The sequence below is a fragment of the Hypanus sabinus genome, chromosome 3 (genome assembly GCF_030144855.1).
Source record: "Hypanus sabinus isolate sHypSab1 chromosome 3, sHypSab1.hap1, whole genome shotgun sequence".
In the NCBI taxonomy this organism is placed as follows: domain Eukaryota; kingdom Metazoa; phylum Chordata; class Chondrichthyes; order Myliobatiformes; family Dasyatidae; genus Hypanus; species Hypanus sabinus.
The window spans coordinates 4,142,491-4,160,268 of NC_082708.1; the positions used below are offsets into that span (position 1 = coordinate 4,142,491).

The 17,778-nt window shown below is 47.8% G+C and overlaps 1 protein-coding gene across 6 annotated transcripts in view; it reads left to right on the top strand.

Moving 5' to 3' along the window:
- The window catches only part of fhip1b (FHF complex subunit HOOK interacting protein 1B), a 115,678-nt gene that overhangs the window by 66,529 nt on the left and 31,371 nt on the right, over positions 1-17,778 (top strand). For 5 of the 6 annotated variants that reach the window (XM_059963559.1, XM_059963560.1, XM_059963561.1 and 2 more), the window contains one exon: positions 11,227-11,313. The exons of the other annotated variant lie outside the window; for it this stretch is intronic. In XM_059963559.1, the coding sequence (XP_059819542.1) occupies positions 11,227-11,313 (87 nt within the window). The remainder of the gene's footprint in view (positions 1-11,226; positions 11,314-17,778) is intronic. 6 annotated transcript variants of the gene reach the window in all.

Sequence of the window (17,778 nt, forward strand, 5' to 3'; positions counted from 1 at the left end):
CTGGATCATTGGGGCCTCTTCTGAGGGACGTACGACCTGTACAGAAAGGATGGCTTACACCTGAACCCAAGGGGTCCAATGTCCTAACAGGCAGGTTTGATAGAGCCGTTAGGAGGGTTTAAACTAATTTGGCAGGGGGATGGGAACTGGAGTGATAGGGTTGAGGAAGGGAAAACAGAAATAAATCAAAGATAATGTGCAACAGAGATGATAGAAAGGACAGGCAGGAGATGAGGCAAAATCACAGCCAGTGGGATGAGCTACAGGGCAATAGAGGCATGGTGCAGTTAAAACAGAAAGCAACAAATACTGGACTGAAATTGTTATATTTTAATGTATGCAGACTAAGTAACAAAATGAACAATCTTGAAATTCAGCTACAGATTGGCAAGTATGACATTGTGGCCATCTCTGAAACTTGGCTAAGGGATGACTGCCATTGGGAGCTGAACATCCAAGGATATATGGTGTATCAGAAAGATTGGTTAACAGGCAGAGGGGGTGGTGTGGCCCTGTGTATGAGAAGTAATATTAAATCATGAGAAAGGGATGACATTGGATCGGAAGGTATAGAGTCTCTATGGGTTGAGTTAAGAAATGGCAAGGGTAAAAGGACCCTAATGGCAGTTGTATACAGGCCTCCAAACAGCAGCTGAGATGTGGATTACAAATTACAGCAGGAGATAGAAAAGGTGTGTCAGAAGGGCAATGTCATGATAATCATTGGGGATTTTAACATGAAAGTGGATTGGGAAAACCAGGCCAGTACTATTCTCAAGAGAGAGAATCTGTAGAATGTCTAAGGGATGGCTTTTTAGAACAGCTTGTTGTTGAGCCCACTAGGGGATCAGCTGTACTGGATTGGGTGTTGTGCAATGATCTGGAGGTGATAAGAGAGTTTCAGGTTAAGGAATCCTTAGGGAACAGTGATCACAATATGATCAAGTTCACTTTGAAATTTGAGAAGGAGAAACTAACATTTCAATGTGTTAGTATTTCATGGAATAAAGGAAATTACAGTGGCACGAGAAGGGAACTGACCAAGGTTGACTGGAAAGGGACACTAGTGGGAAGGACAGCAGAACAGCAATGGCTGGAGTTTCTGCAAACACTGAGGGAACTGCAGAACAGATATATTTCAAATAAATTTTCAAAGGGAAGAAGGATACTACCATGGCTGACAAGTGAAGTCAGAGCCAAAGTAAAAGCAAAAGGGAGGGCATACAAGGAAGCCAAAGATAGAGGATTGGGAAGATTTTTAAATCTTGCAGAAGGAAACTAAGAAGGTCATTAGGAAGGAAAAGATGAATTATGAAAGGAAGCTGGCGATTAATATGAAAGAAGATACTAAATGCTTTTTTTAAATTTATGAAGGGTAAAAGAGAGTCAAGGGTAGATATAGGACTAATAGAAAATGACACTAGGGCTATTGTAATGAGAGATGCAGAAGTGGCAGAGGAACTGAATGTATATTTTTCACCAGTCTTCACGGTGGAAGACGTCTGCAGTACACCGACTTTAAAGAGTGTCAGGGAAGTGAAGTTTGTGCAGTGAAAATTACAACTGATGAAGGTGCTCTGGAAACTTAATGGTCTGAGGTGGAAATATCTCCTGGACCTGATGGACTGCACCCTCAGGTTCTGAAGGAAGTAGCTGAAGAGATTGCGGAGGCATTAACAACGATTTTTCAAGAATTGATAGATTCTGGCATTGTACCTGATGACTGGAAAATTGCAAATGTTATTCCGTTATTTAAGAAGGGTGGAAGGCAGCAGAAAGGGAACTATAGACCTGTTAGCCTGACATCAGTTGGGAAATTCTTGGAATCGATTGTTAGGGATGAGATTATGGAGTACCTGGAGGCACATGACAAGATAGACCAAAGCCAGCATGGTTTCCTGAAAGGAAAATCCTGCCTGACAAACCTATTGTAATTCTTTGAGGAAATTACAAGCAGGGTAGACAAAGGAGATGCAGTAGATGTGATGTACTTGGATTTTCAGAAGGCCTTTGACAAGGTGCCGCACAGGAGGCTGCTTAGCAAGATAAGAGCCCATGGAGTTACAGGGAAGTTGCTAGCATGGGTGGAGCATTGGCTGATCAGCAGAAAACAGAGAGTGGGAATAAAGAGATCCTATTCTGGCTGCTTGCCGGGTACCAGTGGAGTTCCACAGGGGTTGGTGTTGGGACTGCTACTTTTTACGATGTATGTCAATGATTTGGACTATGGAATTAATGGATTTGTGGCTAACTTTGCCGACGATACAAAGATGGGTGGAGGAGAGGGTAGTGTTGAGGAAACAGGGAGCCTGCAGAGAGACTTAGATAGTTTAGGGGAATGGACAAAGAAGTGGCAAATTAAATACAATGTAGTAAAGTATATGGTCATGCACTTTGGTGGAAGAAATCAATGGGCAGAATATTATTTAGATGGGGAGAGAATTCAAAATGCAGAGATGCAAAGGGACTTGGGAGTCCTTGTACATGATACCTTGAAGGTTCACCTCCAGATTGAGAAGGTGGTGAAGAAGGCGAATGCAATGTTGGCATTCATTTCTAGAGATACAGAATATAAGAGCAGGGATGTGATGTTGAGGCTGTATAAGGCACTCGTGAGACCACACCAAGTATTGTGTGCAGTTTTCGGCTCCTTATTTTAGAAAGGATATACTGACACTGGAGAAGGTTTAGAGAAGATTCACGAGAATGATTCCTGAAATGAGAGGGTTACTGTATGAGGAATGTCTGGCAGCTCTTGGGCTGTATTCCCTGGAGTTCAGGAGAATGAGGGGGAATCTCATAGAAACATTCCAAATGTTAAAAGGACTGAACAGATTAGATATGACAAAGTTATTTCCCATGGTAGGGGATTCCAGAACAAGAGGGCACAACTTCAGGATTGAAGGACGTCCTTTTTGAACTGAGATGCGGAGAAATTACTTCAGTCAGAGGGTGGTAAATCTGTGGAGTTTGGTGCTACGAGCGGCTGTGGAGGCCAAGTCATTGGGTGCATTTAAGGCAGAGATAGATAGGTTCTTGATTAGCCAGGGATCAAAGGGTATGGGGAGAAGGCAGGTGAATGGGGATGACTGGAAGAGTTGGGTCAGCCCATGATTGAATGGCGGAGCAGACTCGATGGGCTGAATGGCCTACTTCTGCTGGTATATCCTATGGTCTTATGGTCTTACTGACTGTCCTGTGTCTATCCTGCCTGTTCAAAAAACTCCAACAGATTACTCCTTAAGTAAACCATTTTGACTTTGTCCTATTTTATCATGCACCTCCATGATTCCCAAAACCTCATCCTCAATAATAGACTCCAGCATCTTTCCAACCACTGAAGTCAGCTGAACTGGCCTTTCTTCTGCCTTCCAGGGCAACTCGTGTGGAAAAGAACTCTCAATGGGTACGATTAAATATTTTTGTTTCAGCTGAAAAACACAACTTCTTGCAAGGTCAGTACAGTCAACACAGATGTGTTAATGAGGTTAAACGAACAAGGCCAATTGTGGACATATTCCTTGCCGGATTCCACATGGGTGACGAGCGGGATTACAAGTGTGTTTAAGGAAACGGGGTTTTAAGCTCCCAAAACTGACCATCTTGCTGGCAAACGTACAGTCTTTGGTGAATAAAATCAGTGATCTCAGAGCTAGGGTGCTGAATCAGAGGGACATTAGGACCGCGTGCATCTTTTGTGTCACGGAATCCTGGTTAACGCCTTCCATACCGGATGCAGTGATCCAGATTGATGGGTTTACTAAACACCGTCAGGATAGATCTGTAGAGTCTCTCAAAAGCGGAGGTGGAGGAGTATGCCTCATGATCAACTCTTCTTGGTGCACAAATATATCAGTGCTGTCCCAATTCTGCTCTGTAGATCTGGAATATCCAGCAGTAAAGTGCCATCCATTTTAACTATCATGGGAGATTTCTGGGATCATTCTGGTAGCAGTATACCTTCTGCTTCAGGCCAATGTCCATCAGGCTTTAGATGCTCTGAGCAATGGGATCAACACTCTCAACATTGATGGCTCCTCCGTTGAGATCATTAAGAGCACCAAATTTCTTGGTGTTCACCTGGTGGAAAATCTCACCTGGACCTGCAACACCAGCTCCATAGCCAAGAAAGCCCAGCAGCATCTCTACTTTCTGCGAAGGCTGAGAAAAGTCCATCTCCCACTCCCCATCCTCATCACATTCTACAGAGGATGTATCGAGAGCATCCTGAGCAGCTGCATCACTGCCTGGTTCGGAAATTGCACCATCTCAGATCGCAAGACCCTGCAGTGGATAGTGAGGTCAGCTGAGAAGATCATCAGGGTCTCTCTTCCCATTATTACAGACATCTACACCACACACTGCACCTGCAAAGTTAACAGTATTGTGAAGGGCCCCATGCACCTCTCACATAAACTCTTCTCCCTCCTGCCATCTGGCAAAAGGTAGCGAAGCATTTGGGCTCTCACGACCAGACTGTGCAACAGTTTCTTCCCCCAAGCCATCAGACTCCTCAATACCCAGAGTCTAGACTGACACCTACATCATTCATTATTATATTATAATTTGTCCTTTACTGTGCCTATTGTCTTGTTTATTAATTATTGTACTGCCTTGCACTTTATGTGGTCCTGCGCAGGTCTGTAGTCTAGTGCAGTTTTTATGTTGTTTTACGTAGTCTGGTGTAGCCTTATGCTGTCTCACATAGTCTAGTGTAGTTTTGTGTTGTTTTATGTAGCACCAGGGTCCTGGAGGAACGCTGTTTCATTTTTACTGTGTATTGTACCAGTAGATTATGGTCGAAATGACAATGACTTGACTTGACTTGAACACGCACAAAACAGCGCACCCTAACGCCTTCACCATCGTTTTGGGAGATTTTAACCAGGCCAGTCTGAAAAAATGACTAAGCAATTACCATATACAGATCACTTGCAATACCAGACGAAACTATACACTGGACCATTGCTACACCACCATCAAGAATGCCTGCCATGCTGTTCCACGCCCTCACTTCAGGAAGTCTGACCACCTGGCTGTACTTCTACTCCCTGAGCATAGGCAGAGACTGAAGACTGCAGCACCTGTGGTGAGGACCAAGAAGGTTTGGACAAGGGAAGCACAGGAGCACCTACAGGACTGCTTTGAATCGGTGGACTGGACTGTATTCAGGGATTCATCTTCAAACCTGGATGAGTATGCTGCAGTTGTTACCGACTGCATTAAAACCTGTGTGGATGAGTGTGCGCCTACAAAGACTTGCTGTAGATTCCCAAATCAAAAGCCATGGATGAACCAGGAGGTATGTTGTCTGCTGAAGGCTGGATCTGTGGCATTCAAGGCTGGTGATCCGGGTTTGCACCAGAAAGCCAGGTATGACATGCGAAGAGCTAGTTCAAGGGCGAAGAGGCAATTTCAAACAAGGTTAAAGGTGACATTGGATGTACGACAACTCTGGCAGGGTTTGTAAGACATTACTTCCTACAAAGCGAAACCCAATAGCATGAATGGCAGTGATGCTTCACTACCAGATGAACTGAATGCCTTTTATATCTGCTTTGAAAGGGAGAATAAAACTACAACTGTGAAGATCCCTGCTGCACCTGATGACCCTGTGATCTCTGTCTCAGAGGTCAATGTTAAACTGTCTTTAAAGAGAGTGAACACTCGCAAGGCAGAAGGTCCTGATGGAGTACCTGGTAAGGCTCTGGAAACTTATGCCAACCAACAGGCGGGAATATTCAAGGGAATTTTCAACCTCTCACTGCTATGGGCAGAAGTTCCCACTAGCTTTGAAAAGTCATCAATTATACCAGTGCTTAAGAAGAATAATGTGAGCTGCCTTACTGACTGTAGCACTCACACTTACAGTGTGGAAATGTTTTGAGAGGTTGGTCATGACTAGAGTGAACTCCTGCATAAGCAAGGACCTGGACCCATTGCAATTTGCCTTATCGCCACAATACGTCAATGGCAGATGCAATCTCAATGGCTCCTCACACGGCTTTAGACCACCTGGACAATACAAACACCTACGTCAGGATGCTGTTCATTGACTATAGCTCAGCATTTAACACCATCATTCCCACAATCCAGATTGAGAAGTTGCCTGGGCCTCTGTACCTCCCTCTGCAATTGGATCTTCAACTTCCTAAGCGAAAGACCACAATCTTTGCAAATTGGTGATTGCTAATGATCAACAGTGGTGTACCTCAGGTGTGTGTGCTTAGCCCACTGCCCTATTCTCTCTATACTCATGACTTTGTGGCTAGGCATAGCTCAAATATCATCTATAAATTTGCTGATGATACAACCATTGTTGGTAGAATCTCAAATGGAGACAAGGGGGCATACTGGAGTGAGATATACCAACTAATGGAGTGGTACATCTATAGAAGTTTTTGAGAGTATTTGTTGACATGCCAAATCTCTTCAAACTATTAATGAAGTATAGTTGCTGTCTTGCCTTCTTTATAATTGCATCAATATGTTGGGACCAAGTTAGGTCCTCAGAGATCTTGACACCCAGGAACTTGAAACTGCTCACTCTCTCCACTTCTGATCCCTCTATGAGGATTGGTATGTGTTCTTTCGTCTTACCCTTCCTGAAGTCCACAATCAGCTCTTTTGTCTTACTGACGTTGAGTGCCAGGTTATTGCTGCAACATCATTCCACTAGTTCGCATATCTCACTCGTGTATGCCTTCTCATCTCCATCTGAGATTCTACCAACAATCTATATGCAAGTTAAATCCCCCACAATAACTGCTGTTCCATTCTTACATGCCTCAGGTATTTCTGTTTATTGCCTGTGCCACTGTCATGTTATTGTTTGGTGGCAGATATATAACACCCATCAGTGTTTTTTTTTCCCTTTGCTGTTCCTAATCTCTACCCAGATGGGTTCAACAAACATTGACTGTACTGTTTTCCATGGACACTGCCTGGCCAGCTGAGTTCCTCCAGCATTTGAGTGTGTTGCTTAGATTTCCAGCATCTGCAGATTTTCTTTCGGTTGTGATTGTCGTTACTACATTCCTTTTCTAACTCCTGTTGTAATTTGTAGCCTACATCCTGGCTACTGTTCAAGGGCTTGTGTATAACGTCCTTCAGCGTCTTTTTCCCCTTGCAGTTCTTAACTCCACCCATAAGGATTCTACGTCTCATCCTATGTCACCTCTTTATAAGAATATGATTTCAGTTTTTTTACAAAAATGCCACCCCACCCACTCTGCCTACCTGCCTGTCCTTTCAATACAAAGTGTATCCTTGGATAGTAAGCTCCCAACTATGATCTTATTTCAGCCACGACTCGATGATGCCCATAACAGCATACCTCCCCACTCTAACTACACTTAAAGATCATCAACCTTTCGTATATCTTATTTCGTATATATGAGGAAGATGCAGGACAGATATATCCCAGAAGTGAAGAAATACTCAAATGGCAAAATAATACAACCGTGGCTGACAAGGGAAGTCAAAGCTAAGGTAAAAACAAAAGATGGGCATATAACAAAGCAAAAATTAGCATGAAGATAGAGGATTGGGAAGGTGCTCAAAAAGCTGAAAGACCTAGGGTACATAAATCACCTAGACCAGATGAACTGCACCCTAGGGTTCTGAAGGAGATAGTGTTAAAGATTGTGGTGATATTAGAAATAATCTTTCAAAAGTCATTGAACTCAGGTATGGTACCAGAGGACTGGAAAATTGCAAATGTCACTCCACTTTTTAAGAAAGGAGGAAGGCAGCAGAAAGGAAATTATAGACCAGTTAGCCTGACCTCAGTGGTTGGGAAGATGTTGGAGTCAAGCTTAGGAATGAGTTTGTCCTATCTGTCCTGTGTCACCAAGTACTCAGTCAGCATGGTTTCTTTCAGGGAAAATATAGCCTGACAAACCTGTTGGAATTCTCTGAGGAGATTATAAGTAAGATAGATAAAGGGGATGCAGTGGATGTTGTATATTTGGACTTTCAGAAGGGCTTTGATAGGTTGCCACATATGAGGCTGCTTACCAAGTTATGAGCCCATGATATTACAGAAAAGTTACTGGCATGGTCAGAGCATTGGCTGATTGGAGGAAGGCAGTGAGTGGGAATGAAAATTGGCTGCCAGTGACTAGTGGGGTTCCACAGGGGTCGGTGTTGGGACAGCTTCTTTTTATGCTGTATATCAATGATTTAGATGATGGAATGCCAAGTTTGCAGGTGATATGAAGATTGGTGGAGGGACAGGTAGAGTTGAGGAAACAGGTAGGCTGTAGAAGGACTTAAACAGATTAGGAGAATGGACAAGAAAGTGGCAAATGAAATTCAATGTTGGAAGATGTATGGTCATACACTTTGCACATTTACTTCTACTACCAGAGTATTTTCTAAATGGGGGAGAAAATCCAAAAATCTGAGATGCAAAGGGACTAGGGATCCCTTGTGCAGAACACCCTGAAGGTTAACTTGCGGGTTGAGTCGGTGTTGAGGAAGGCAAATGCAATGTTAGCATTCATTTCAAGAGGTCTAGAATACAAGAGCAGGGATGTGATGCTGAGGTTTTATAAGGCACTGGTGAGGCCTCGCCTTAAGTATTGTGAACAGTTTTGGGCTCCTCATCTAAGAAAAGATGTGCTGGCATCGGAGAGGGTTCAGAGGAGGTTCACAAGGATGATTCTGGGAATGAAAGGATTATCACATGAAGAACACTTGATAGTTCTAGGTTTGTACTTGCCAGAATTTAGAAAGATGAGGGGGGATGTCATTGAAACCTTTCAAATGTTGAAAGGCCTAGACAGAGTAGATGCGGAAAGGATGTTTCCCATGGTGGGGGAGTCTAGGACAAGAGGGCACAGCCTCAGAATAAAGGGGCGTCCATTTAAAACAGAGATGCGGGGAAATTTCCTTAGCCAGAGGGTGATGAATCTGTTACCACAAGCAGCTGTGGAGGCCAGATCATTGGGTGTATTCAAGGCAGAGCTCGATAGGTTCTTGATTGGACATGGCGTCTAAAGAGAAGGTGGGGGAGTAAGGCTGAGAAGGGGAGGAAAGGACCAGCCGTGATTGAATGTGGGAGCAGAATTGATGGGCCTAATTCTGCCCTCATGATAGACTCTGTGCATTCAAATATAACACCTTCAAGTCCTGTGTTCAGTGGGTCCATTTAATTATCAGAGAATGTATACAGTGTCTAACCTGAGATTCTTGCTCTCAGCAGACATTCACAAAACTGAGAAATAAAACCCCAGAGAATGAATGAAAGCAAAATGTTAGAACCCCAAAGCCCCCCTCCCCCCACACAAAAGCAGCAAAATCATCAACCCTCCCCATGTCCTCCCCACCCCATGTACACCAGCAAAAATATCAGCCCCCCCACCACCCACCAAGCAATAGCAAGCTGAGACCATGATCTAGAGTCCATCAAAATCCGTTGTGCTTCCGAACATTTTGAGCTCACAACAGGCTATCACTCCCATTAATGAGGGACAGAGAGATATTGCTCCTGTCACACCGAGAGCGGGGGCCATCAGCTCTCTGTTTTTTAACGTTACAATCTCTAGTGTCTTTTATTAAAGTCCCTCTGATTGGAGAATCGATGAACTCTTTCTCACCATCGAGAGAGAGATCACTCGAGTGCAGGGGCCTCTGACAGCCGCATCCACTGTCTCGATGTTTCGATTTCTCGTGGTGTTTCAGTCGGCAACATCGGTGAGGAATCGGCTCATCCACAGGGCTGCACCCCAAAGGCACACGTCTTCCAGACTGGTCCTGGTGATCCCGAAACACCAGGCTGCTTGGTGAGTTCCAAAGAGTGAGGACCCACCACCCGTGAAGAACGTGGTTTGGCTGCAGCTGTAGATCATGGGCTCCAGCAGGACCCCAGCCACTTTGGAAACGGGAAAAGAGACATGAAGACAGAAGGGTTAACCTGTTTCGCAGTTGAACTGGAAGAAGTCACCCATGTCTGCGAAAACCTCTGGAAGCATCCTTAACTCATTACTGTCTTTGAATTTTCCACCACACCTCATTCCACTGGCTGCAGTTTTGTCCTGTCATCTTCCTGTCCTTCCTCACAGTCTCACTACACACTGTATCGACTTGTACACCAACTGCCCCATCCTCAGCCCTATTACACCGGTTCCCAGCCTCCTGCTAACTTAGTTTAAACTCTCCCCAGCAGCTGTAGCAAACCTGCCCATGGTGGCTGTACATGTGACAGAGTGCTGTGTGTGTTGTCCATCACTGATACACTCCTAAACTGTGAAATTCAGTATCTGAAACTATAAGGGATGCAGACTCAGTTAACACTTTTAAATGTCAGCTCAACACTGATGTATTTAACTTTGCTTTTAACTAACTTTTTTTTCTTTTCTTTATTTTTTTTATTTCAATAGTTTCAATAGTTCTATTTATTTACAGACTGTATACAATATACATCCTGAATTTCTTTTTCTTCACAGACATTCACAAAACCAGAAGTGTCATTCAAAAGAATGGAAGACAGTTAAAACATTAGAACCCCAAAGTGCCCCTACTCCCCCCCCATGCACCAGCAGCAAAGCAACGACCCTCCCCCACCTTCCCTCCACCCACCTTCCCTCCACCCACCAAACAATAGCAAAGACCGCGATCTGCAGTACAACAAAAACTAATCGTTCACCCGACAATTCGACATACCACAACAAGCTCCTTCTTCTTAATAAAGGGCAAGGGTGTCCCCTTACACAGCGGGAGAGGAGACAGAACAAACAACTCACTGATTTTCCTGTTTGTACTTTAAACCCATCGTAAATCAATTTCAACTGCATTGTCTGTATCAGAAATGCTCTATAAGTAAGTTATTATTAGGGTGCCGTGGTAGTGTAGAGGTTAGCGTAACTATTGCAGCTCGGGGTATCAGAGTTCAGAGGTCAAATGCAGTGGCATCTGTAAGAAGTTTATACGTTCTCCTTGTGTGAGCATGGGCTTCTTCCGGATACTCGGCTCTCCTCCCACCGTCTACAGATGTAGGTTAATTGATCATTGTAACTTGTGCTGTGAATAGGCGAGGGTTAAGTAACTGGGTTACTGGGTGGCATGGCTCAAAGGGCTGGAAGAGCCTGTTTTGTGCTGTATTTCTAAAAGTTATTTTTACTTAGATTTCAAAGGTGCCTGGAAAGTTGAGCTGGTGTGGGGCAAGTGGGCGGTCTCTGGCGCCTTGTGGTGTGACGTCTTCCCACTGTTTGCTCTCTCTAGGTTGCTCATCCTCTGGTGCGTAACCAGCTGGTCGAATACGTCCACAATGGGTTCTTGGTGCCTGTCATGGGGCCTGCCCTCCACAAGGTAAACTGAGATCAGCTTCCCAACCACCCGGCCACTCTGTCCCCACATCTCCCTTCACAGCCTCACACCTCCCCTACTGCTCCTGCCCTGATCCGTTCTCTGGCTTCCTGTGCACTCATCCACCCCACCATCCCCACCACACACGGCCTCAGGCTGTGACCTTGCTCCCTATAGACTGAAGGAGGGATGGTACTGTGGGAGGGGGTGGTACTGAGTGTGGGTCACACTGTGGGAGGGGGTGGTACTGAGTGTGGGTCACACTGTGGGAGGGGTGGTAATGAGGGAGGGTCACACTGTGGGAGGGGTGGTACTGAGTGTGGGTCACACTGGGAGGGGTGGTACTGAGGGAGGGTCACTGTGTGAGGGGGATACAGAGGGAGGGTCACAATGTGGGAGGGGTGGTACTGAGTGAGGGTCACACTGTGGGAGGGATGGTACTGAGGGAGAGTCACTGTGGGAGGGATGGTACTGAGGGAGGGTCACACTGTGGGAGGGGTGGTACTGAGTGAGGGTCACACTGTGTGAGGGGTGGTACCGAGTGTGGGTCACACCGTGGGAGGGGTGGTACTGAGGGAGAGTCACACTGTGGGAGGGGGTGGTACTGAGTGTGGGTCACACTGTGGGAGGGGTGGTACTGAGGGAGAGTCACACTGGGAGGGTGGTAATGAGGGAGGGTCACACTGTGGGAGGGGTGGTACTGAGGGAGGGGGTGATACTGAGGGGGGTCACACTGAGGGAGGGATGGTACTGTGGGAGGGGTGGTACTGAGGGAGGGTGGTACCGAGGGAGGGTCACACTGTGGGAGGGGTGGTACTGAGGAAGGGTCACACTGTGGGAGGGGTGGTACTGAGGGAAGGTCACACTGTGGGAGGGGTGGTACCGAGGGAGGGTCACACTGTGGGAGGGGTGGTACTGAGGAAGGGTCACACTGTGGGAGGGAGGTACTGAGGGAGAGTCACACTGTATGAGGGGTGGTACTGAGGGAGGGTCACACTGTGGGAGGGGTGGTACTGTATGAGGAGTGCTACAGGGAGGGTCACACTGTGGGAGGGGTTGTACTGAGAGAGGATCATGCTGTGGGAGGGGTGGTACTGAGGGAGGGTCACACTGGGAGGGGTGATACTGAGGGAGGGTCACACTGTGGGAGGGGTGGTACTGAGGGAGGGTCACACTGGGAGGGGAGTTACTGAGGGAGGGTCACACTGTGGGAGAGGAGTTACTGAGGGAGGGTCACTGAGGGGGATACTGAGGGAGGGACACACTGGGTGGGGAGGTACTGAGAGAGGGTCACTGTGGGAGATGTGGTACTGAGGGAGGGTCACTGTGGGTGGGGAGGTACTGAGAGAGGGCCACACTGTGGGAGGTGTGGTACTGAGGGAGAGTCACACTGTTGAAGGGGTGGTACTGAGGGAGAGTCACAACGTTGGAGGGGTGGTACTGAGGGAGGGTCACACTGTTGAAGGGGTGGTACTGAGGGAGAGTCACACTGTTGGAGGGAGGTACTGAGGGAGGGTCACACTGTGGGAGGGGTGGTACTGAGGGGGGTCACTGTGGGAGGGGTGGTACTGAGGGGGGTCACTGAGGGAGGGTCACACTGTGGGAGGGGTGGTACTGAGGGTCACACTGAGGGAGGGTCACACTGTGGGAGGGGATACTGAGGGAGGGTCACACTGTGGGAGGAGTGGTACTGAGGGAGGATCACACTGAGGGAGGGTCACACTGTGGGAGGGGGGATACTGAGGGAGGGTCACACTGTGGGAGGGGTGGTACTGAGGGAGGGTCACACTGGGAGGGGTAGTACTGAGGGTCACTGTGTGAGGGGGATACTGAGGGAGGGTCACACTGTGGGAGAGGAGTTACTGAGGGAGGGTCACTGTGAGGGGGATACTGAGGGAGGGTCACTCTGTGGGAGGGGAGGTACTGAGGGAGGGTCACACTGGGTGGGGAGGTACTGAGAGAGGGCCACTGTGGGAGATGTGGTACTGAGGGAGGATCACTGTGGGTGGGGAGGTACTGAGAGAGGGTCACACTGTGGGAGGTGTGGTACTGAGGGAGGGTCACACTGTGGGAGGGGTGGTACTGAGGGTCACACTGTTGAAGGGGTGGTACTGAGGGAGAGTCACACTGTGGGAGGGGTGGTACTGAGGGAGGATCACACTGTGGGAGGGGGGTACTGAGGGAGTGTCACACTGTGGGAGGGTCACACTGTGGGAGGGGTGGTACTGAGGGTCACACTGAGGGAGGGTCGCACTGTGGGAGGGGGATACTGAGGGAGGGTCACACTGTGGGAGAGGTGGTACTGAGGGAGGGTCACACTGTGGGAGGGAGATACTGAGGGAGGGTCACACTGTGGGAGGGGTGGTACTGAGGGAGGGTCATACTGTGGGAGGGGTGGTACTGTGTGAGGAGTGGTACAGGGAGGGTCACACTGGGAGGGGTGGTACTGAGAGAGGATCACGCTGTGGGAGGGGTGGTACTGAGGGAGGGTCACACTGTGGGAGGGGTGGTACTGAGAGAGGATCACGCTGTGGGAGGGGTGGTACTGAGGGAGAGTCACACTGTGGGAGGGGTGATACTGAGGGAGGGTCACACTGTGGGAGGGGAGTTACTGAGGGAGGGTCACTGTGAGGGGGATACTGAGGGAGGGTCACTCTGTGGGAGGGGAGGTACTGAGGGAGGGTCACACTGTGGGTGGGGAGGTACTGAGAGAGGGTCACTATGGGAGGTGTACTGAGGGAGGGTCACACTGTGGGTGGGGAGGTACTGAGAGAGGGTCACTGTGGGAGGTGTACTGAGGGAGGGTCACACTGTGGGAGGGGAGGTACTGAGGGAGGGTCACACTGTTGGAGGGGTGGTACTGAGGGAGGGTAACACTGTGGGAGTGGTGGTACTGAGGGGGGTCACTGTGGGAGGGGTGGTACTGAGGGAGGGTCACACTGTGGGAGGGGTGGTACTGAGGGAGGATCACACTGTGGGAGGGGGGTACTGAGGGAGAGTCACACTGTGGGAGGGGTGGTACTGAGGGGGGGGTCACATTGTGGGAGGGGTGGTACTGAGGGAGGGTCACACTGTGGGAGGGGTGGTACTGAGGGAGGGTCACACTGTGGGAAGGGGTGGTACTGAGGGAGGGTCACACTGTGGGAAGGGTGGTACTGAGGGAGGGTCACACTATGGGAGGGGGGATACTGTGGAAGACTCCCACTGTCAGACTCACACTTCTCCTATAGTTGAAAATTTGCTGCAAAATTGCTAAATATTGGTTTTCGAGACTGTCAGAAGACTTTGGGAGTGTGGAATATCACCTCAGTAGCAGACTGAAATAGTTTCCTTGCCTGGAAGGATTCTATTTGGTAATTGTTTCTCGGTCCATGTCTTGGCGCTGAGCAGTGGGTGCGGCCAGCTAATTGTCAAAGTTTGAATATGTTTTGCCGGGAGCGGAGTTGGATTTATCCCGTTTGTAACAGTGGAAAACCGCTCCCATTCACAGTGCTTAGTCTAGGGCGACTGGCTGAAGAGGACTTTGGACTTTGGAGCGGTTAGAGGAGCAGCGGACCAGCCCAGAAAAGCGTTCAGTGTTCACAGACAGCACTGAGCTTTTTAACGCTGCACCGACTTCCCTGCCGATCCACTCCTTTCTGCGTTCCGTCCTGTCTCGTCTCTGAAATGTCTCTTCTTGCCCGTTTGCTGGTGTCCCTCTGGGTGTAGACTGTGTCATCCTAATGGCGGTGTTGAACTTTTGAATTCCAGCTGTGTGTGGTAGGGTGTGGTTCTAAGATATCTGGGCTGAATTCTTATGCAGAGGCTGCAGGGTTGGGAGCTGCAGCTCATGAAGAGGAGCACCTGTTTAAACTCCTGACTTCAGAGTACGCTGCACAGTGTACTGTGCCTGCTTCAGTCAATAGGAATGCCACCTTGAAAGCCGTGGTGGAGACTGTTGGGGTTTGTGAGCAGATTGTTGCAACAGTGGTTTTGGTTGGGAAGGTTATTTTATATTTGAAGTTGGTGAGGGGTATGTTTTTGGCCCTGAGTCAGGGGTTAAGGGTGGGAGAGTTTTTATGTAGGTGGAGCAGGTGCTGGTCCCTGTGCAGGAGGTAATACTCCCTGACGTCTACCCCCATATCCCTGACAAGGCCCTCTTTCCCTATCTGCGCTCCGTCGGCGAGTTGTGATTGGAAAATAACCCCAGTATGGTACAGGACACCTCCACGGGGTTATGACCACCTACTCCCATTTCAACGCTGTATGCTTATCAGAATCAGTTTATTATCACCGGCATGGGCCGTTAGATTTGTTAACTTAGCATAGAAACATAGAAAACCTACAGCACAATATAAAGTTGTGCCAAACATGTCCCTACCCTAGAAATTACTAGGCTTACCCGTAGCCCTCTATTTTTCTAAGCTCCATGTACCTATCCAAAAGTCTCTTAAAAGACCCTATCGTATCCGCCTCCACCACCGTTGCTGGCAGCCCATTCCACGCACTCACCACTCTCTGAGTAAAAAACTTACCCCTGACATCTCCTCTGTACCTATTCCCCAGCACCTTAAACCTGTGTCCTCTTGTGGCAACCATTTCAGCCCTGGGAAAAAGCCTCCGACTATCCACACGATCAATGCCTCTCATCATCTTATACAACTCTATCAGGTCACCTCTCATCCTCTGTCATTCCAAGGAGAAAAGGCCAAATTCACTCAACCTGTTTTCATAAAGCATGCTCCCCAATCCCGGCAACATCCTTGTAAATCTCCTCTACACCCTTTCTATGGCTTCCACATCCTTTCTGTAGTGAGGTGACCAGAACTGAGCACAGTACTCCCAAGTGGGGTCTGATCAGGGTCCTATATAGCTGTAACATTACCTCTCGGCTCCTGACATAGGTGTTTGTATTGTCCAGGTGGTCTAGGGCCGTGTGAAGATTAATTGAGATTGCATCTGCCATTGACCTATTGTGGTGATAAGGTAAATTACAATGGGTCCAGGTCCTTGATAATGCAGGAGTTCGTTCTGGTCATGACCAGCCTCTCAAAGCATTTCATCACTGTGGATGTGAGTGCGACTGGGTGATAGTCATTAAGGCAGCTCACATTATTCTTCTTCGGCACTCGTATAATTGATGCCTTTTTGAAGCAAGTGAGAGCTTCTGCCCATAGCAGTGAGAGGTTGAAAATTCCCTTGAATATTCCCGCCTGTTGGTTGGCCTAAGTTTCCAGAGCCTTACCAGGTACTCCATCAGGACCTTCTGCCTTGCGAGTGTTCACTCTCTTTAAAGACAGTTTAACATTGACCTCTGAGACAGAGATCACAGGGTCATCAGGTGCAGCAGGGATCTTCACAGTTGTAGTTTTATTCTCCCTGTCAAAGCAGATATAAAAGGCATTCAGTTCATCTGGTAGTGAAGCATCACTGCCATTCATGCTATTGGGTTTTGCTTTGTAGGAAATAATGTCTTACAAACCCTGCCAGAGTTGTCGTACATCCGATATCGCCTCCAACCTCGTTTGAAATTGTCTCTTCGCCCTTCTTGTTTTCTGGTACAGGCCTGTGTTGCCAGACTTGAATACCACAGATCCAGCCTTCAGCAGACGACGAACCTCCTGGTTCATCCATGGCTTTTGGTTTGGGAATGTACAGCAAGTTTTCATAGGCACACTCTCATCCACACAGGTTTTAATGAAGTCAGTAACAACTGCACCATATTCATCCAGGTTCGAAGATGAATCCCTGAATACAGTCCAGTCCACCGATTCAAAGCAGACCTGTAGGTGCTCCTGTGCTTCCCTTGTCGAAACCTTCTTGGTCCTCACCACTGGTGCTGCAGTCTTCAGTCTCTGCCTATGCTCAGGGAGTAGAAGTACAGCCAGGTGATCAGACTTCCTGAAGTGAGGGTGTGGAATAGCACAGTAGGCATTCTTGATGGTGGTGTAGCAATGGTCCAGTGCGTTGTTTCCTCTGTAATTGCAAGTGGTCTGTTGATGGTAGTTGCTGAGTGATTTTTTTCGGACTGGCTGGTTAAGATCCCCAAATCAATGGTGAAGGTGTTAGGATGCGCTGTTTTGTGCATGTTGATCCTACTGCTCAGATCATCTAAAGCCTGCTTGACATTGGCCTGAGGTGGAATGTAAACCGCTACCAGAATGACCCCAGAGAACTCCCGTGATAGGGTAAAAAGGACGACACTTAACTGCTAGATATTCCAGGTCTGGTGAGCAGAATTGGGACAGCACCGATATATTTGTGCACCAAGAAGAGTTGATCATGAGGCGTACTCCACCTCTGCTTTTGAGAGACTCTACAGATCTATCCTGACGGTGTTTAGTAAGCCCGTCGATTTGAATCGCTGCACCTGGTACTGAGGGCCATTGAGGGTATGGGCAACACGAGTGAATCTGCAGATGCTGGAAATAAATAAAAACACAAAATGCTGGCAGAACTCAACAGGCCAGACAGCATCTGTGGGAGGAG